The sequence below is a fragment of the Loxodonta africana genome, chromosome 9, assembly GCF_030014295.1.
Source record: "Loxodonta africana isolate mLoxAfr1 chromosome 9, mLoxAfr1.hap2, whole genome shotgun sequence".
In the NCBI taxonomy this organism is placed as follows: Eukaryota; Metazoa; Chordata; class Mammalia; order Proboscidea; family Elephantidae; genus Loxodonta; species Loxodonta africana.
The window spans coordinates 45,705,565-45,727,685 of record NC_087350.1 but is presented as its reverse complement, the minus strand read 5'-3'; the positions used below and the strand labels follow the sequence as shown (position 1 = coordinate 45,727,685).

General features: G+C 44.9%; 1 protein-coding gene across 2 annotated transcripts in view; it reads left to right on the top strand.

The window, feature by feature from the left end:
* USP20 (ubiquitin specific peptidase 20) overlaps positions 1–22,121 on the top strand; it is a 45,724-nt gene that overhangs the window by 12,056 nt on the left and 11,547 nt on the right. The window contains exons 2-11 of one of the 2 annotated variants that reach the window (XM_023544840.2): positions 6,281–6,383; positions 8,422–8,482; positions 8,681–8,777; positions 12,546–12,599; positions 14,230–14,292; positions 14,804–14,935; positions 16,491–16,587; positions 17,113–17,182; positions 18,468–18,581; positions 19,627–19,705. In XM_023544840.2, coding sequence (XP_023400608.2) covers positions 8,697–8,777; positions 12,546–12,599; positions 14,230–14,292; positions 14,804–14,935; positions 16,491–16,587; positions 17,113–17,182; positions 18,468–18,581; positions 19,627–19,705 — 690 coding nt within the window. In that variant the 5' untranslated portion in view covers positions 6,281–6,383; positions 8,422–8,482; positions 8,681–8,696. The remainder of the gene's footprint in view (positions 1–6,280; positions 6,384–8,421; positions 8,483–8,680; positions 8,778–12,545; positions 12,600–14,229; positions 14,293–14,803; positions 14,936–16,490; positions 16,588–17,112; positions 17,183–18,467; positions 18,582–19,626; positions 19,706–22,121) is intronic. The other variant, XM_010587569.3, reaches the window with a different exon arrangement.

The following is a 22,121-nucleotide window of genomic DNA, read 5'->3' as shown; positions in this document are numbered from 1 at the left end:
AATCCAAAGTCGTCAGTTCTTCTTTGGTCTTCCTAATTCATTGTCCAGCTTTCACGTGCATATGAGGCAATTGAAAATACGATGGCTTGGGTCAGGTGCACCTTAGTCCTCAAGGTGACATCTTTGCTTTTTAACACTTTAAAGAGGTCTTTTGCAGCAGATTTGTCCAATGCGGTGCTTTGTTTGATTTCCTGACTGCTGCTTCCATGGACGTTGATTGTGGACCCAAGTAAAATGAAATCCTTGACAATTTGAATCTTTTCTCCGCTTATTGTGATGTTGCTTATTGGTTGCGTTGTGAGGGTTTTTGTTTTCTTTATGTTGAGGTGTAATCCCTACTGAAGGCTGTAGTCTTTGATCTTCATCAGTAAGTGCTTCAAGTCCACTTTCAGCAAGCAGGGTTGTGTCATCTGCATATCACTGGTTGTTAATGAGCCTTCCCCTAATTCTTATGCCACGTTTTTCTTCCTATAGTCCACCTTCTCAGATTATTTACTTAGCATACAGATTGAATAACTATGATGAAAGGATACAACCCTGACATACACCTTTCTTGACTTTAAACCAGTATCCCCTTGTTCTGTTTGAACCACTGCCTCTTGGTCCACGTACATGTTCCTCATGAGCACAATTAAGTGTTCTGGAATTCGCATTCTGTTGAGCAGTTTACCTGTGTTTAAGCCAATACCACACTGTCTTGATTATTACAGCTTTATAGAAAGCCTTGGAAGTCAAAAGTAAGTCTTCCAACTTTGTTCTTTTTCAAAATTGTTTTGGCTGTTCTAGTTCTTTTGCATTTCTATATACACTTTAGAATCAGCTTGAAAATTTCTATTTAAAAGCCTGTTGGGATTTTGATGGAGACTGCATCGAATCTGTAGATCAACTTGTGAAGAATGGGCATCTTACCAATATTGAGTTGTCTAATCCATGAACATGGTGTATCTCTCCATTTATTTAAATCTAATTTAATTTAATGGATTGGAAGATTCAATATTTATCATCACTTTTAATGACTACGTAGTACTATAGTGTGTTGTTATGTCATTGTTTACTTAGCCAGTTGCCTGTTATTCTTTAGATTATATCCAGTTGCCACCCATTATAAACAGTGCTGCAGTGGATATCTTTGTACATATCCTTGACTATTTACTTAGAATAAAATCTAGAGCTAAGTTAACTGTTCCTTGCTATTTTTAGACCACTGATGGTTTATGTGCAATGGGTTGTGGAATGCCCATGATTCTAACTTGCTTTTGGAAGTCCCAATAGCATTGTGAATTAGAATAAGGATCAGCAAACTATGGGCAATGTTAGTTTCTTAGAACTGTCATAACAAAGTACCACAAATTCAGTGGCTTAAAGAACAGAAATTTCTTGTCTCACAGCTTTGAAGCCTAGAAGTCCCAATTCAGGGGGTCATGTTCTCTCCAAAGGCTCCAGGAGAAGATCCTGTCTTGTCTTCCTCAGTTTCTGATAGCAGCAGGCAACCCTTGGCTTAGGGCTACAGCAATCTTTGCCTCTGGTCACCTGACATTCTTTCCTCTGTGTGTCTCTGTCTCTTCTCTTTAGTAAGGACAACACTCAGATGAGATCAGGTCCCACCCTTTTTGATATGATCTCATGATAACTGATAACATCTTCAAAGAAGCTATTTCCAAACAAGGTCACATTTACGGGTACCAGGGGTTAGGACATCAACATATCTTTTGGGGGGGGCACAGTTCAATTCATAACAGGCCCTTGAGGTAAGAATATTTTTAAAAATATTTTTATTGTTGTTATTAGGTTACATTGAGTCTTTCCATCTCATAGTGACCCTGTGTACAACAGAACAAAAATTGCCCGGTCCTGAACCATCCTCACAGTTGTTGCTATGCTTGAGCCCATTGTTGCAGCCACTGTGTCAAGCCATCTCTCTGAGGGTCTTCCTCTTTTCCCCTGACACTCTACTTTACCAAGCATGATGTCCTTCTCCAGGGACTGGTCCCTCCGTATAACACAGCCAAAGTACGTAAGACAAAGTCTCGCCATCCTCTCTTCTAAAGAGCATTCTGGCTGTACTTCTTCCAAAACAGATTTATTGAGTTCTTCTGGCAGTCCATTCGATATTCTTTGGCAACACCATAATTCAAAGGCACCAATTCTTCCTTATTCATTGTCCAGCTTTCTCATGCATATGAGGTGATTGAAAACACCATGACTTGGGTCAACGTACCTTTTACACTTTAAAGAAGTCTTTGGCAGCAGATTTGCCCAGTGCAATACATCCTTTGATTTCTTGATTGCTGTTTCCATGGGTGTTGGTTTCGGATCCAAGTAAAATGAAATCCTTGGCGACTTCAGTCTTTTCTCTGTTTATTTTGATGTTGCTCATTGGTCCAGTTGTGAGGATTTTTGTTTTCTTTATGTTGAGGTGTAATCCATACTGAATGCTGTAGTTTTTGTTTTTCCTCAGTAAGTGTTTCACATCCCCTTCAGTTTTTGCAAGCAGAGTTTTTTCATCTGCATATCACAGGTTGTTAATGAGCCTTGCTGTAATCCTGGTGCCATGTTCTTTTTCATGTAGTCCATCTTCTTGGATTATTTGCTCAGCATACAGAATGAATAAGTGTAATGAAAGGATACAACCCTGACACATACCTTTCCTGATTTTAAACCACGCAGTATCTCCTTGTTCTGTTCAAAGGACTGCCTCTTGGTCTATGTGCAATTTCCTCATGAGCACAATTAAGTGTTCTGGAATTTGTATTCTTCACATTGTTATCCATAATTTGTTATGATCCACACAGTCAAATGCCTTTGCATAGTCAATAAAACACAGGTAAACAGCTTTCTGGTATTCTGTTTTCAGCCAAGATCCATCTGACATCAGCAATTATATCACTTGTTCTACGTCCTCTTCTGAATCTGGCTTGAATTTCTCTCAGTTTCCCGTTCATATACTGCTGTAACTGCTTTTGAATTCAACAGATTTTACCTGTGTGTGATAGTTAATGATATCGTTTGATAATTCCCTCATTCTGTTGTATCATCTTTCTTTAGAATGAGGACAAATATGGATCTCTTCCAGTCTGTTGGCCAGGTAACTGTTTTCCAAATTTCTTGGCATAGATGAATGAGCACCTCCAGTGCTTCATCTGTTTGTTGAAACATCTCAGTTGGTATTCCGTTAGTATTCCGTTAGTTCCCGGAACCTTGTTTTTCACCAGTGGCTTTAGTGCAGCTTGGAATTCTTCCTTCAGTACCTTTGGTTCTTGATCATATGTTACCTTCTGAAATGGCTGAACGTTGACCAATTCTTTTTGGTATAGTGTCCATTCCTTCCACCTTCTTTTGATGCTTCCTGCATAATTCAATATTTTGCCCATACGATCCTTCGATATTGCAAAGAGGCTTGAATTTTCCCTTCAATTCTTTCAGCTTGAGAAATCCTGAGAGTTTTCTTCCCTTTTGGTTTTCTAACTGTAGGTCTCTGTGCATTTCATTATAATACTTTACTTTGTCTTCTCAAGCCTCTCTTTGAAATTCTTCATCATTTCTTCTATTTGCTTTAACTACTCTGCATTCAAGAGCAAGTTTAAGAGTCTGTTCTAACATCTATTTTGGTCTTTTCTTTCTTCCTTGTCTTTTTAATGACCTTTTCCTTTCCTCGTGTATGATATCCTTGATGTCATGCCATAATACGTCTGGTCTTTGGCATTAGTGTTCAGTGCGTCAAGTCTATTCTTGAGGTGGTCATCACTGGTCTGTCAGTTTATCATATTCTGGTGGCTTGCATGTTGTGATATTGGAAGCTATGCCACCAGTGTTTCAAATACCAGCAGGGTCACTCATGGTGGACAGGCTTCAGTGGAGCTTCCAGATTAAGACAGACTCGGAAGAATGACGTGGTGGCCTACTTCTGAAAAATTGGCCAGTGAAAACCTTTTGAATAGTGGCAGAGCATTGCCTGGGATAGTGCCAGAAGACGAGCCCCTCAGGTTGAAAGGCACTCAAAGTGCGTGCAACTGAGGAAGAGCTGCCTTCTCAAAGTACAGTCAACCTTAATGACGTGGATGGAGCCAAGCTTTTGGGATCTTCACTTGCTGATGTGACATGACCCAAAATGAGAATACACAGCTGCAAACATCCGTTAATAGTTGGAATGTGAAATGTACGAAGTATAAATCTAGGAAAATTGGAAGTCCTCAAAAATGAAATGGAAAGCATAAAGAGTGATATGCTAGGCATTAGTGAGCTGAAATGGACTGGTATTGGCCATTTCGATAATGAATGGTGTTGCATTCATTGTCAAAAAGAACATTTCAAGGTCTATCCTGAAGTACAATGCTGTCAGTGATAGGATAATGTCCACACACCTAAAAGAAAGACCAGTTAATACCACTATTATTCAAATTTAGGCACCAGCCGCTAAGGCCAAAGATGAAGAAATTGAAGATTTTCACTAACTTCTGCAGCCTGAAATTGATCAAACATGTATTGATAAGTACTGATGATTGGAATACGAATGTTGGAAACAAAGAAGAAGGATCAGTAGTTGGAGAACAGTAATCGGAAAATATGGGTTTGGTGAGAGAAATGACACCGGAGATCATAGAATAGAATTTTGCAAGACCAATGACTTCTTCATTGCAAATACTTTTTTTCAACAATATAAACGGCTGCTATACACATGGATGTCGCCGGATGGAATACACAGGAATCAAATGGACTACATCTGTGGACAGAGACAATGGAGAAGCTCAGTATAATCAGTCAGAACAAGACCAGGGGCCAGCTGCCGAACAGACCATCAATTGCTCATATGCAAGTTCAAGCTGAAGCTGAGGAAAACTGAAACAAACCCATGAGAGCCAAAGTATGACCTTGAGTATATCCCACCTGAATTTAGAGTCCATCTCAATGATTTTTTTTTTCAATGATAGATTTGACTCCTCGATTCACATTCTTTATGTGTTGTAAAGAACAAAAACACAAAGAAGAATATGTGACAAAGACCAGAAGTGTCCTGTGAAGCCTAAAATACTAACTACCTGTCCTTTTACAAAAAAAGTTTGACCACCCCTGGTTTACAATGTGGCTCTGCACCAGACAGGTCTGATCAGGTCTCCCTACCTCCACCCCAGCTTACTAACTGGTGATTGACCTTGGCCACGTTTCTTAATTAGCTAAGCTCTAATTCTGTTTCTTCATCTATAAAATGGGAGTAGTGAGGGTACATATAGGATTGTTCACTACGGGGCTGTTTTCTTTTATCTGAAGTTGCTGGAATTTAAGAAATACGTTTGCACACGTGAATCAAGAGTAGATCTAAATACCACCATCGTCCCTTGTCTGAGCACCATTCTTGGCAGTAGGGCACATAACAAAGAAGCGAAAAACAAACCACGTACCACAGCTTAAAATAGTATAAGACTAGCACCAACCCAGTGCTCTTGGTCTTAGTGGAAACACTTAAAAAAAAAAAAAAAAAAAAACCTAGACGAATCCTGGCTCCAAGTCAGGTTTGGAATTTAGAACCTTGAACCCTTGTCATTGTCATGTGACCATTTTCAATGTTAGCTTCTAAATGTCCCTCCCTCTTTGAGCTGCCCACATTTGGGGTGTTGTGGCCCACCAAGAAATTGGGGGCAGTGGTGACATGCGAATGAATGCTGTTGTGTCTATAGCCTGGGGTTGCTGAAGACTTGGAGACTGAGGGTTCTGAGCAGGACAGGGTCTTTGGGAGGCTCAAAGAATGACCTCTTAGGCCTAGCCATATCCAACGTGGGGCCAGTGACACATGTGTAAGGGGCCAGGACTTCCTGTCCAGAGGGGTGAAGGGCTGTGGCAGGCAGAAGGAGCAATAGGAGGAGAGACCCCACAGTCCCCTCCTGCAGACCCTTAAAGGTCTCTTTCCTGGGGGATCATGAAGATAATCCCTGGCACTGACTAGTGAAGGGTCCAGCATCCCCAGGAGGCGCTGCCCTGTTTGCCAGCCCTGCCCACGTGTTCTATAGCTGTCCTGGGAGTTGTACATTTTTGTCACTGTGGATGGTCTGGGGAGTGTGTCCAGCCTGTGGGTGTCCCAAATATCCAGGAACTCACTTGCTCTTCCTAGGAGGAATTCTGGGCTATTTTTGGTTTCTAGTAGGTACTGTATATAGTCGCTATGAGTTGGAATCGACTCGATGGCATAGTGTTTGGTTTTCTTTTTCTTTTTTTGGTTTAGTTGGTACTAAGAGTGATTTTTAAAATAATTAAATGTGCTGGTTTGCCCCCACCCCCCCGCCCCCAGATTCCTTGCCAGAGGCCTCCACTGAACTCCAGATCAACACCATCAACTGTCAGCTAAGAATGTGAATGCGGACTGCTTCCTGGGGGAGCCACGTTGTCCAGAGGTAGGCCCACAGACTCCTCCCCTCAGATACGGACTGAGGAGGAAGTATGGGTTTTTCTTTTGAGGTGAAAAAATGGAATTGTGGTTATGTTTTGTTTTTTAAAATCCTTTATCTTTTAGAAACACAGACTGAAATACAAATGAAATGATGTGATGTCTGGGACTTGCTTCAAAATAATATTGGGAGGAAATGGGGAGTTGAGATGAAGCAAGATTGGCAATGAGTTGTTAATTATTGAGCTAGGTGACAGGTACATGGACGTTTATTATATAATTCTGTCTACTTTTGTTTACATTTAGCAATTTCCATAAGTTAAAAAGAAAGCAGGAGGGTGTGCGCAGGTAAACACAGGGTGCCTTTGGAGTCCAATCAAATTAGGTTTCAGTTTTAGCTCTACCACTCTTATCTGACACGTTAGACAAGGAGCCTGGCTTCCTCACCTGTAAAATGGGGCTAATCGCGTCTGCTGCAGAGGTTGCTAGGGGAGTTTTTAATGCAACAATGCATGTGAAGCACTTAGCCTGATACCTGGCACCTAATCACCAATAACTCATGTTCCAGCTGAGAGTCTGCACCAGGCCACCACTGGCTGTTGCTCTTTCTGCTGAAGGGGAACTGATTTGGGGTGGGGAGAGGGCAACCAAGGGGGACTTGGAGGCCTACTTCCTGAATCCGGTGGACACACAACCCCCACTTTTGATTTAACTATTCTTGGCTCCGCTTACGATTTTGGTTGGTCTGGATCTTCCTTGGCAGCAGTTTGCAGCTACAATCAGCAGTCAGATTCTCGGGTGTGATTTCTGCCCAAACATCAGGTAGCCAAAGCATTTATTTACTTACTTATTTTTTAACTTTTTGATAAGGAGCCCTGGTGGCACAAAGGTGAAGTGCTTAGCTGCTAACCGAAAGATTGGTGGTTTGAGCCCATCCAGCAGCTGTGCAGGAGAAAGACCTGGCCATCTGCTTCCGTAAAGATTACAGCCTAAAAAACCCTATGGGACAGTTCTACTCTGTCACATGGGGTCACTATGAGTCGAAATTCACAGCACCTAACGACAACAATAACAACTTTTTTGAATAAATATAGATTGATAGGAAGTTGCAAAAAATATACCAGGGACCCCATGTACCCTCCATCCTGTTTCTCCCAATGGTAACAACTGCCGTATAACTAGAGTACAGCATCATAACCAGTGAGATGACACTGGTACAATCCGTAGAGCTTATTCAGATTTCACCAGGTTTACGTGCCCTTATTTTTGTGTGTTTATTTCTGTGCAGCTTTATCCCACGTGTAAATTCATGTAGCCACCACTGCAATTAAGATCCAGACCTGTTCCATCATCACCAAGGAATTCCTTCATGGGAAACATTTATTACTCAAAATAGAAATAGCTTTTTTTGTTTTTAAATTAAATAAATTTTATGCAGAAGCATGTCTACCACAGCATCAAACATGATTGACTTTACATCATGCTTTCCACATTTTCATATGATCTGGTTTTTGTTTTTACAATGAGCATATGCCATTTAGACAAAAGCCATAAAGCTATTATTGATTTTTTTTTTTCATCACTTGAAATCTACCACCCAGATACATCCCTGTTGTCATTTTGGTGGAACCTCTTTCCAGACTTTTTTCTAGCTTTGTTCGCCTGCTCTTCCCTCCGACTTTCTCCATGTTCTCAGAAGACATTTTCTGGAGACTCTCCAAGGAAGGCAGATAGAGGCCTTTTGGGCGCTTGCCCTCTCAGAGGCTTTTGAGAAGAGGGGTCTTGAATGTTCAGAGAAGAACTAGATCAATATCTGCTTCTTCCTTTTCACTTGGTTTTGAAACCACGCCTCTCCCTGCCGCCACCCCTCTGCTTCCCTTTCGGCATGGGGAGGTGTGTAGGTCATGGATTCGGCCTTCTAAGAAAGCATGCACAGTTTGGATTCTCTGGCCTGCGGCTCTCTGAATGTGGGCAGGTCTCTGATTTTCCTGCTAGTAATTCTGGTAATCACACCTAACGTTTATCACACGCTTTCCCTGTGCCAGGCCCTGTGTCAAGCATTTTACTATGAATGATTTCTGTGAATCCTTGGAGCAACCCATTGGGGTAGGTATTATCATCATCCCTATTTCTCAGACAAGGAGGATGAGGCTTGGAGAGGTTAAATATCTTTCTTGGGTCAGTGGCTGGTATGTGGAAGAGCTGGGACTTGAGACCAAACTCTGTGCATCTGACCACTAGCCTACCCTGCCTCCCATCAGTAACAGCTGCCATTAACCCAGAGTATCTTGTGTCTTCTCATAGGTGAGCCCAGGCCAGAATGGGGGACTCCAGGGACCTGTGCCCTCACCTTGACTCCATAGGGGAGGTGACCAAAGAGGATTTGCTGCTCAAAGCTAAGGTAAAGGGGGCGAGGCACACACCAGGGCCATGTTGCCGGGATACACTGTTTTTAGGCAGTAGAAGAACTGGCTCCCCAGCTGTCTTGGCTCAGCCTTTTGTATAAATGGAAAAGCTGGCGTCTGTTTGGGAGGCCCTCTTCCTGGGGCTGTCTTCTAATAGCCATTAATTATCATTGAGAGCAGTCCATTTGGGAGCCACTAATGCGCTCTGCCCATTAGCTGTTGGAGCGGGTGCACAGAGCCTTTCTGAGGCAGGGAATGAGTCATGCTTTCTGAGTCCACCGACATTTACAACGTGACCTGAGGAGGGCTTGGGGCTGTCTGAGATGATGCGGACCTCATCTGGGCTGGGGAGGCTTATTTTGTTAAAAAATGAAACAGTGTAAGAAGACAAATGGTAAGAAGTCCCACCCCACTCCCATGCCCACCCTCCCCACCCTACTCTCAGGTAACCACTTCCATTGGCTTTTTTTTTTTTTATTTTATCTCTTCAGAGTTTCTTTTTGCAAATATAAGCAAATCCACTTGATTTTTAGTTTTCATCTTTCTTACATAAAAGGTAGCATACTATGGACACTGCTCCATAACTTGCTTTATTCAATAACAGTATATGTTAGGGGTCTTTCGAGATAAGTATATACAGTGTTCTCATTGTTTTCTTTGTCTTTAAGTTGCATCATACTTCCTTGTGTGGACATGGTAACTAATCCTGTATGGATGGACACTTGGGCTGTTTGCAGTACAAATGATACTGCTATGCACAGCCTCGTGGAAACATCATTTTGTATGTGCGTAGTTATGTGTGGGCCACAGTGAGGTAATTGGGTCAGATTCCTAGAGAGATTACCTGGTGTTCTCTCCAGGTACCCTACTGCTGGTCCTTTAGCCTCACTGCACCAGTGGGTTTTTGGTGGCCCTTGCCTGAGCTGGTTTAGCCATGGGCCTGGGTGAGGGATCCAGTTCCTCTAAGTACCTGTAGCTTCTTTTGAGATGATTTCACTTCTTGTGTGGCCTGAGGGAGGGTGACAGTGAGGCTCTGGTGCATTTGCACTGCCTGATGCTGGGTTTCTTTCTGAGTCTACACAAAGGAAGAGGTGAGGCACGCTGAGAGGATTTTCCCTACAAAAGAGGCAGGAAGTAGAGGCACCTGAGAGCAGGGAGGAGATGAAAAAGGTGGAGGAAGGAGGCAGCACACAGGAAGACTAGGGCAGAACAGGCAGCCTTCTGGAAGTTTGTTGGTGCTTCTGGGGCAGAGAGATCAAGAATGATTGGAGGTGTCTCAGGGCCAGCATTTCAAAGATTGTGCATGTCTTGAACACCTCAAAAATATAAAATTTACAAAATAAAATCAACGTTGTTTTAAAACGCCCAGACAGGGCAAAGATATGAACAGGTAGTTCATGATGGAGGAAATGCAAATGGCCAAGAAACTTTTGAAAAAAGATGTTCACCTTCGCTAGTGGTCAAGGATATTACTAATGAAAACAAGACGACACCATTTTGGAGATGGGCAGAAGTAGAGACTGGTCAGAGTCAGAGCCGATAGTGATGGAGGGAAATGGGCCACTCACGCTGTGGTGGGTCTGGGAATTACCATAAGCTTTTTTTTTTTTTTTAGGGAGGCAATTCCACTTCCTAGAATTTATCCAGTAGAAATGTAATTACCAGTTATAAAGGTCCAAATACAGCAGTATTTATTATTGTGTATAAAAGGAAAAATTAAAAAAAAAAAAAATGGTGGCAGCCTGAATATTTATCAGGAAGGAAATAGGTGAATAAATTATGGTGTGCCCATACTGTGGGACACTGTGCAGTGACTAAAAAGAATGAGATATAGTCTCTGTGTATAGATAGACTTAGAAGGATGCCCATAAATAGGTGAAAAAAGCATTTTGCAGAGAAATATATATATAGCTTGGTTTTATTAAAAATCACAGACCCCCAAATCTATGCGTATGTGCTTGCATAAGAAGAAAATACAGAGGGATGGCCCCAAATTATTAGCAGCATGTATGTGTTGTTTGAATTGTTACAGCAAGTATACAATACTTCTATAATTCAGATAACAGAAATGAAGAAAACCTGAGAAGGTGGGGCAAATTGTGAAATTAGAAAATCATGAAAGATTGCAAATTCGGAAAGGTGAGAGGCTAAGGAGGTTGACTGATCTCTTACCACCCCTGCAGCATCAGGACCTTCAGTCACAGATTGCAGATCTCAGCTTTTGTGGGGTAGCTGCTTCACCTCAACCCTAATGAGAGCTCAGTGTTCAGGTCCTTTACGAATGCAGACAGAATCTGGGTTTAGTGAGAGTGAAAAATTCCTGTGATACCCTGTGAGCTGACATGGCCACCCTCAGGGGATTACTTTGTCTTTCTGGGCTCCTTGGCTTCATCTTTTGACCCTGCTGGTCACTGAGTGGCCATCCCCACTCTGCACCTCAATTTCTCATCTGTAAAATGGGCATATTGCTGGGTCCTACTGTACAGCCTATGGTGGGTCTTATATGAGCAACATGTAAAGAACTTAGCTGGGTGGTTGGCTTGGCCTAATAGGTCAGCTCTTGCTCTAGTTGAGCTTGATTGTGTAACTGTTATCAGCGTTTGGGAGCCTTGATAGCTCAGTGGTTAAGAGCTTGGCTGCTAACCAAAAGGTTGGCAGTTTGAATCCACCAACCGCTCCTTGGAAACTAGGGGGCAGTTCTATTCTGCCCTACAGCGCTGCTATGAGTCGGAATCGACTCAATGGCAACGGGTTTATTTTTTCTTTTTTTATCAGAGATTGGTCACTTAGAATTCACCTTAAAACTGATGGCACAGTACACTGGATTTTGCAGGATCTCAGTTGGGAACTGGTGCTCTAGACGTGCACAGACAGAATTACTTAGGGTAGTTATTAACAGACCCTGAAGTACAGTGGCTTAAACAAGATAGAAGTATATTTTTCTCTCACAGAATAGTCCAGAAGTACGTAGGGGTGACATTCTTAATTGGTGGTTTTCATCTCTGGGTCCAAGGTGGCTGCTTCAGCTCTGACTCTCACATCTGCATTGCAGCTAATGGAAAAGAGGGAAAGAGCAAGGGTTGTTCACAACTGACGAGTAGCATACACCACGTCCACTCCCATGTGGCTAGAACCTTGCCACTTGTTCACAGTGAGCCACAAGGGAGGCTGGGAAATATAGTCTGTAATCAGGGGGTCATGGCTCAACTTAAATTCATGCATTTATTTTTAAAGCAAGAAGAGGAGAAAGATGTTGATGGACAAGGAGCAGATTCTGTCACCCAAGCCACCAGGAGCTTAGGTGATTTCTGAGGTCAACAGATATAGTGGTATCCTAATTTGCACCAGGAACTGTGCATACTCTGGGTACACAAAACAGACCACCTCTCTCTCCTGGAGCCCATAGCCTAGATGGGAAGAAAGACGTAGTAGACAGGAGAGTAGCAGGTTGATGAGAGAGTATATTCAGGAGTCTGTTTGTTTATTTAAGTTCTAAGTAATTGTATTGGAAAATGTTTTCACAGATACATAGTAAAAAAAAAATTCCATCAAGTGTAAAGTCTCTCTCCTACTCCTGCCCCATGGGGAAGCTAATTTAGATTGGTAGGCTGATGAGGGCCTTTCTGAGGCACCTGTAGGATGTGTAAGCATGGGCCAGGTGGAACAGGTGTGTGGCGCACTCCAGGCAGGAGCAGCACTCTTGCTTAGTGAGAAAGCCTTCTGGTCAGCTCACGCATTGCTCTTTCTCATCTTCACCCACACAGGGAACCTGTCAGTCCTGTGGTGTTGCTGGTCCGAACCTATGGGCCTGTCTCCAGGTAAAGTATCCTTGTATCTTATGGATACTCTGTCACTGTGGGCTGGAAACATCTGCCCCTGGTTGCCACAGAGGGAAATGTCAGCCAGGGACGGGCATTGGACATTGCAGTGCAGTTCCCAAGTCCAAGCCAAGAGGGCACCAGAGTCAACAAGTCCCTGGGCTAGCCTCCCTGGCAGCCATTAAAAATAACAAGAGAATAAAGCCAGTTAGACAGTATAGGCTGAATGGTCCCATCTTTGTAAAAAGTCAAAACAAAACTCTCTATACTCGCATGTATATACAAGAGTTGATGCAAGATGTGTTGGGTTTGAACCCTGGCACTCCCTCTTACTAGCTATCTGACCTCTCTCTTTTGGGCCTTCATTTCCTCATCTATAAACTGGGGCCCTAACACCGATGATGGTGCCCTCCTCACGGGGTTAGGGCAGAATTTGACGAGACGATGCCTGTGATGTGCTTAGCATGATTGTGCATGGCTCGTACAAAGTATCCAGTAAAATCTGGTCATGTTTTTTGATTATTATTGCTTATTAAAAAGAGTAAAAGTAGATATGGCACTTTTCTTTGGGCAATGAAATTACAGGTAATTATCGTTTTTTCTCTGTGACTTTTTGGTATTTTCCAAAGTTTCTATAAGTATGTATTACATTTTATAGTCATAGTGAAAATGATTACTACTTAAAATTTCTTAAAAAGAAAAGAAAAAAGAGACAGCACTGGGGGTGAAGACATCACAGTCCAAGTCAGTCTTTGCAGAAGACACAGGGGCCCCCAGTGGGATTCTGGCTTCTTCTCTTTGGGCAATAGTAGAATGTTTACTATATGCAAGGCACTATTCTGAGCACTGAGAGGACAACAAGAAGTGTGAGATGTGGTCCTATTTCCTGGAAGCCTCTGGTCCCCCTGGAGAGACAGGAGACTCATGAAGCAAATGACACATCCTTTATGAGGCCCTCACCAACCCGGGCAGTGTTGATCACAAGTGAAAATGACCCCGTATGTTCCCATGGAGAAGCAGGCGTGGTTGTTGTCGGCTGCTGGCTAGGGTGGAGGCCTGCAGTGAGGTGGCACTTAAACTGGGGTTTGGAGGATGGGTAGATTTGGGATGGGAGAGTACAGGGCCAAAGAAAGGGGGATATGTGGGCACCCACTGTGGAGCACTGGGTCAGCACTGGGCCCCAACCTCTTCCACACCTTCTTTTGAACACCTGATCCCCCATTTTAAAATGCCTGTGAGGCCTGGGATTTCCCACCAAAAGTGTGGGCCCCAGTAACTGGCCCATTAGAAAGTGAGAGTCTGGGAGATAGTTTGGTATAAAAGGGTTGTGTAGAGGGAGAGAGGGTCTGAACCCCAAGCAGTCTGGCCTCAGCTTTGCCCAGGCCCCAGCTCTGACCCTTGCCTGGCCTTCTCTCAGGAGAGCAGCAGCCCAGGGCAAACTGCCTGTGTCACTCAGAGGGCAGGGGCAGTGTAGGATGGTGGCCATCCCTGCCCAGTGAGAACTTCAGGGTGGCAGAGCCTCAATCCCTTGTGGGCCCTGTAGTGTAGATATAGGGAATGTGGAGTCAGAGACTCATTGTTCTGACACTGTCCTCTTGGCCACCCCTGACCCACTCTCCTTTCTCCCCAGATTGCCTGCCCCTATGTTGGCTGTGGAGAGTCCTTTGATGACCACAGCACCATCCATGCACAGGTGAGTGTGGTAACCGAGAGCATGGGCTCTGCCCTCAGACAGCCGTGGGCTCAAACCCCAGATCCTGCCACCTACTAGCTCCATATACATGCTCTGGGTCTCAGTGATTGCGTCTGTAAAATGGGGCATATTCATAGCACGGTTCCTCTAAAGCAGGAGATAATTCAGGTAAAAGGACTTAGCACATTGTATGCATCCAATCAATGGTAGCCGTTGGTCTTCCTGATGGGAAGGTTAGCAAATACAGAGCTTGCAGACCTCCATCCCAACAGAGCCTCTTCATGAGGCCCAGAGAGTCCCACTGCGGGCTCAGGGCTCCTGTTAGGCTTGTATATCCTTGACCTTATTTTGGATCTTGTTGTTGTTAGTTGCTGTCAAGTCGTTTCCGACTCATGTCGATCCCATGTGTGCAGAGTAGAAAAGCTCCATAGGATTTTGAAGGCTGTGACCTTTCAGAAGCAGATCGCCAGGCCTGTCTTCCAAGGTGCCTCTGGGTGGATCTTACCTTTAGGTAAAAAAACACAACTTGACGGTGAACCTGACCACGTTCCGGGTGTGGTGTTATGCCTGTGAGAAGGAGGTGTTCCTGGAGCAGCGGCTGGTGGCCCCCCCACCAGCTCCCTCACCCAAGTTCTCAGAACAGGTAAGGGGCGTGCAATGGGGTCAGTAGGTTGTGAGACTGCATCAGATGGCCAGGGGGCAGCGTGACTCATGCATTGGTGGAATACCAGACATAGTCTGTTCCTGGGTCACCAGCATCCATAGGTGACTTTGAGGCACTCTTGTCAGCAAATGCTTGCTGAGCTCCAACTACCTACCAAGGCTTGTGTGAGGTGATAAGGATGAAAGGTGACTAAGGGTAGGACCTCCCTTCAAAGAGCTCACAGACCAGGATAGGCAGACATGAAATGTGTGTTATCAGTCAGTGTGATGAGTGCAGTTGTTGGGGTGGGCCTGGGAGCTGTGGGGTCTCATTTTCTGGACGCTTTGGTGAGAATGCAGACACCCTTCAAGCTTATAGAAAGGGGCTTCATGAGGTTACAGATGGCTACTGGCAATCCCAAATCTAAAAATGTATTCCGAGGGAATAACGAGCCAACCAATAGTCACTGCAGCCTACATCTGCAGGGAGAACACCTGGAAACCATCTGGGTGTTATACCAACTAGATAATGTTCCCTTAGAGCAGTAGAATGGGTGCAGCAGTCAGAGTTGGGGCTTAGCGAGCTCACACATCTGAGGGCCTCAGCCCAGTGACTACCCTCAGGTAATGGTCAGTAAATCGTAGTTGTCAGAACTTCCTGCTAGAGTAGAAACTCCAGGGAGGCCGGGACTTTGCTTATTGTGGTATCTTCTCCACACTAGAACAGTGACTGTCACATAAGTAGATGTTAAGTAAAATGTTTATTAAATACAGTTGTGAACATGGTGGATGTTTATGACTTTACAAAAAAGGCTATAAAACAATATACAGCTACTCCTCACTTATCAACTCTCTCATTATCTGACATTTCGCATTTACAACAAAAGTAAAAATTCTATTATTCGACTATTTTGCGCATTAACGACATATGTCCAGCAGTAATGAACGCCAAGGTGCAAGGTGAGAATAACACTGCCTGTGATGGTTAAGATTACATGTCAACTTGCCTAGGTGGTGATTCTCAGTGGTTTGGCAGTTATGTAATGACACAGTTTGTGGTTATGTAATGATGTAGTCATCTTCCATTTAGTTATGTTATCATCTTCCGTTTTCACACAATGCCAATTTTCAAATAACGACCCGGTCTTTGCAACCTAATCAAGTTGATAAGTGAGGAGCGGATGTATACAGTATCCCATTTTTGTAATATATATGTAATAATATGCATATCTAATATATATTAATAACAATATATATATACACATATAAACTGTTAACAGTGGTTATCTCAAGAAAATTGGATTGCATGTTTTTGTGTTTTATGTTTCCGGTATTTTTTCTAAATTTATTATAAATAAAATACATTTTTGTTATTCATTGTTGTAAATGAAATGCAAGTTAAGGAGTTCCCCACGTGAAGCCACCAACTAATATCAGGATGGGGCTATGGGGTTGTGGGGCTGGGCTTCCTTCCTCCAGCAGGTACATGGGCCTCTGACCTCAACCCCTCTCCCTGTCACCTCCTTGTTTTTACTCACTCTGGGTCTTTAACACAGGACTCTCCACCACCCTCTCACCCTCTGAAAGCTGTCCCTATCGCTGTGGCTGACGAAGGAGAGTCTGAGTCAGAGGACGATGACTTGAAGCCTCGAGGTAACAGCCCCCAAGATGGAGAAGGCTTTTGGGGCCTTGGCGGGGGCTGGGAAGCGCTGGGGTATTTGTCTCCACATGCGCTGTGCCACCATGGACAGGGAAGGATGGGATGATAACATGTACAGGCGTGGTGGCTCCCCCTTGAGTGCCATGAGGGCTAGTCTACATCCAAGCTGAGGCTACCCAGCTGAGTCCTGGAGGCCTGGCAGTCCTCATCCCCACTCCCAGCCATGTGCCCTTGGGCCAGCCAGCCCCCTACACCTTGGCCTCCTCATCTGTACAGTGCAGACAGTGGGCTGGGCTGGGTTGAAGGGTGAAGAGTCCATATATTTAGTGCACTCAGTTAACCATAGCTTCCATGGACAAGAGCTGGAAAGATTTCTGAAGTGAAACACCAGCCACCCATGTCCTGCTCTAGTTGAGTCCTGGGGGTTGTAAGCTACAGCCCCCTCTGAGTGTGAACTTGGGGGTTTCCTTGCCAGGACAGTACCCTCACACCCCCGCCCCCATTGTGTTGTTACCTAGGTCTCACAGGCATGAAGAACCTTGGAAACTCCTGCTACATGAATGCAGCCCTGCAGGCCCTATCTAACTGGTAGGTTGTCACCTTGTGGGGAAAGGGGGGTGCTGGGAGCTGTTCCTGGCAAAGCCCTGGAAACAGCAGCAGGAGCCCCGGGGCTGTGCTGCTCTTATTGCCCATGGTTGTGAGTAGTTGTAAAAAAAAAAAAATTTTTTTTTTTTACGGTTCAAAATCCCTAAAATACACATGCTCTCTGACCCAGCAGTCCCTCCTACTGTAATTTATTCTAAGAAGATAATCAGAGGTGTTGAGAAGTTTGTATATAAGGATGTTTATCAATCTGTTGTTTATTGGAAACAAAAACCAAAAAACAAACCGACTGCCAAGGAGTTGGTTCTGACTCATAGTGACCCTGTAGGACACAGTAGAACTGCCCTATAGGGTTTCCAAGGCTATATATCTTTACGGAAGCAGACTGCTACTTTCTCCTGTGGAGTAGCTAGTAGGTTTAAACTGCCAGCCTTTCGTGCTTTAGCCACTACACCACCAGGGCTCCTTATTGAAAACAAGGGATTGGTAAGTTCATTGTGGCCCAGCCTTACAGTGTAACAAAAATGTAAGTCACTAAAAATGATGTATATAAAAAAAAAAATTCAGTACTTATTGAAGTGGAAAGGGGTTCACGATATGGTAAGTGGAAAAAATAGGAGGTTATAATATTTTGCATGGTGCAATCCCATTTTTTGGAGAAAACACTAACTTTCGTCTAGAATAGGCTGTAAACTCCATGAAGCCGGGGTGTCTGCTGTGGCTGGCACAGGGTCTCCCACCTAGTGGGGATTCAGTTTATGTCTGAAGAAGGAAGGACTGGATATGTATATACAGATAAGTCTGGAAGGATATGCCCCAAAATGTTCAGAATAGCTCTCCATAGGTGGTAGGATTGTGGTCAATTTTTATTTTTGCTTACCTATATTTTCTAATTTTTCTGTGTTAAATGTATATTTCTTATATAATAAGATAATTTTTAAAACCATAAGGAAGCGAGGAGCAAGGGGGACGCCTTCAGGTCCACGAAGGGTTTCCAAGGAATGGGCTGGCAGGAAGAGCAGGCTCTGATTCCTCCCTCATTGATACGGTAGCAGCCACCTGGCCCCTTGGGCCCTCCTTCAGGGAGCTCACATATACTTCACAGAGGAAAGGATGGGGTCCTTTTGGCTATCCATTGGCATTCCTGGGTCTGGGGGCCACTGCCTGTCCCTACATGAGCACCCAGGGCTTTTGCTTCTCTGCCTAGCTCTTTCTGAATGATGCTATCTGCCCCTTCTTTTCTGATCTTGCTCACTCTCCCTGCCCCCAGCCCTCCACTGACCCAGTTCTTCTTGGAGTGTGGAGGCCTGGTGCGTACAGACAAGAAGCCAGCCCTGTGCAAAAGTTACCAGAAGCTGGTCTCTGAGGTCTGGCACAAGAAACGGTGAGTGAGTCCTTGCCCTCAGGGAAAGGCGTGGGGATGGGGAGTTTTATTAACTCCCCACCGCCCCCCCATCCCACCCCCCTTTACTGAGCGCTTCCTGTGCACTTGGTTCCAAACCAGGTGCTTGACTTACTTTGCCCTGTGTGACACTTAGCAAGCCTGTGAGGTGCAGGTCATATCTAACCCTGTTTTACAAACAGGAAACTGAAGTTCAGAGAGATTTAAACATCTTCCTCATGGTCATACAGATTGTGAAAGGTGGAGCTAGAATTTGAACCTGGTGTTGATCCTGCCCCAGAAACATGTCCTAACCAGTCCAAGTTCCTGGCTGCCACTGTGACCGTGAGAGATACTCAGAAACCAGGGGCAGTGCTGATTGGGCAGGGCCTTCTAGGTCAGTGTGAAATGAATGTAAAGACCAGGAGCTTGGATCAGATCTGTTCCTCTGGGAAAATTCAAAGTTGGGAATAATTTACAATGAGCACACAGAAACATATTAAATGTAAAAGCGGATTGGAAAGCAGTGTGATGCAATATAATCCCAGTTTTGGAAGAAACAGTTTATTTAAGCATACACTGGCATGTACTTTCGTATATGTGTCTGTATTTTCACAGAAAAATCTGCAAATCTTCATGGCAGTTATCGCTGGGTGGTGGGATTACTGGTGATGTTTCTTTGTTGTGCTTTTCTGAAATTTTAAATTTTTTACTAGTGAAAATATGTTTCTTCTGAAATTAGAAAAACCTCTATAACTATACTTTTTAAATGAAAACAGTTTTTAAAGTGGGTTTGTTGTGAACTAGCTAGAAATTATGTCTTCCCAGTCAAGAGCTCTGTCTGCTTGAAGCAGCTATGACTTGGTATTTTCCTTCTTGAGCGTAGAGATGTGTGAGCCTGCGGGGGCTCCTGACAGGGTAGGCACTTCCCAGTTTCAGTTAAACTCCACTGAGTCTGGTCCAGCCTTACTGGCTGCCTGCCTGCCTCTCACAGGATTGAGTAGCTTAGGGCAGGCCACCTGGACTAATGGGTTTGGTTTTCCAACAGCCCAAGCTATGTGGTTCCCACCAGCCTGTCTCATGGGATCAAGTTGGTCAACCCGATGTTCCGAGGTTATGCCCAGCAGGTAGGCCATCTGAACTGCCCAGGGGATACCAAGGGCCATTACCTACCAGGCCTGGCTTTGAAGGCAAAACCGGAGTGGAAAATAGCAACAACAACTAACCTTTGCCAGGCGTGTCTTAAATACCAGGCCCTCACTGCCTGGGCACTTTATGTGCATGAGGACATTGGAGCATCCCAGCAACCTTCTGAGGCAGGTACTCCTGGTATTTACAGATGGGGAAACTGAGGCTCAGGGGGCCAAGTCACTTGCCTGGGTCACATAGCTGATAAGTAGCAGAAAGGAAGTTTGAACTCAGTCTAACTCCAGAGTCTTAGCACTGCATTCAAAATGGCACACAGCTTTCTTGCTCCTTAAACTATAGGCAGAATTTATTTCACTTTTATTAAAATTTTTTAATCTAGAGAACCTCTTTGAAACCAGCCGTTATCTTTATGTTTTATAAAATCATGGCACCAAGATGAAGCAGAATGTACCAGGTCTATGTCTTAGCCCCGAGCTGAGCTGATAGTTTACATGGCCTAGTTCCCTGCACCAGACTGCATTCAGCCTAGGCTTTCACTGCTGGGGTGTGGGGTGGGGCTGGGCCTGCTTGGTTATCTTTTGTGCTGATTGAATTTAGGACCAGGGATAGAGCAGGGATGCCTTGGGTCTTTCTATCTGCCCCCTCCCCTGCCTCCTGTTCCTTCCTGGGCATTTCTCTACCCACCCCTCAGTTGGGCCTGTCCAGCCTGAACACCAGGCTCCTCCCTGAGAAGCCCAGCGCTGCCTGAACACCACCCTTTTGGGGAAGTGATAACATCCAGAGTGATTGAGATTCCACCACCTGCCATTTATTAAGTAGTCACTATGTAAGTGTCACATAATAAGTACAGCCCTGTTTAGTCCTCTCAGAGCTCTCATGAAGTAAGGAGTGAGGCTCAGAGAGGTTCTGCTGCTTGCCCAGGTCACACAGCACTAGCAGCAGGGATGGGATGCAAACCTCACTGAGCTCTGCTCTCCCCATAGCACCTCCCTCACTCTTTGTACAATGTCCCCTGCTGGGTCTTGGTCTCTTGGTGAGGACACTGAGTGGGGATGCTTGGCTGCTGTGTGACAGCCATCTGGACTCCAGGACGAGCCCCACTTGCTCCTGGTTCTCAGACGAAATGCAGAGAGCATGTCTGAATCTGAAACGTAGACCCAGTTGTGGGCCCCTCTTAGTGGGCAGATGATGCTATCGTGCTTCTGCCTAGATTGAGATTTTGGCAATGGACACATAGTACTTTTGTTAAAAGGAAGAGCCAATAAGAGAACTAGACGGCATATCGAAGACCTCATTCTTAAAAGAAACTTTCAGTGCATCCGACACAGGACTCTCTTTTCTCCCACATCCCCGTAACTCAAGCAAGTGGTTAATTGCTCTTGGTGTCTGACACTTTTCCTAAGGAAATCCATCCAATGTGTTCCTTTTTCTCTGCTACAACTAAAAGAACAAGATATCTGCTTGTGATACTTGTTACAGCAGCCCTGGATAACTAAGACAGAACACCCTGGAGGGTGTGGGTACTTGGCTGGGCCTGGCCACTACAGGACCCTGGCTCATGTGGGTGAGGAGCTGGGCTGGGGTGGGGGCTGCTTCTGACATCAGGGTCAGAGAGTGTGAGGGTCAGAGTAGGACTTTGAAGCCAGGTCCTCCTCCAGGGGCCCAGCCACCACCACTGACCGTTGCTAGCAGTTAATGGGTGGCTACAGTCATCACCCTTTAGCCTTTCAAAGCACTTCTTGTGTTGTGTGCACAGCTCTGGGCTGGGCTCAGTGGGCAGGCTGTCCAGAGGCCTCCCTGGTTTGGAGACATGGTCATAGAGGAGTCAGAATAAAGTCAATGAGGCTGTGACTTGAGCACCCAGCTAGCCTGTAGGTGACAGTGTCGTCAGCCTTGCACAGGTGTGCAGGAAGCTGGGGTTCTGGGGTTCCCTGCCCCCCTGCCCCAGCCTGTGTGTGCTTCAGTGTTGCAATGGCAACGGAAGGCATGGGCACACACAGGCTGCAGACAAGTGAGGGGCTTGGGTGCTGGCAGAGCATGGAGAGCCAGAGGAAGGGCTGATGACGTGGGTGGCCTGGCCCTGCTCGGGATACCTGCTGGTGTGGAACTCGGCTGTGCCCTCCCTGTGCATGGCCCCTCAGTGCCACTCCCTCATCCTCCAGGGTGTTCTGTCTTAGTTATCTAGGGCTGCTGTAACAGAAGTATCACAAGCAGGTATCTTTAACAAAGAGAAATTTATTCTCTCATACTTTAAGAGGCTAGAAGTCCAAATTCAGGGCGCCAGCTCTAGCGGGGGGAAGCCTTTCTCTCTGTTGTTTCTTTGGGAAGGTCCTTGTCATTAATCTTTTCTGGTTGAGGAGCTTCTCAGTGCAGGGACCCCGGGTCCAAAGGATG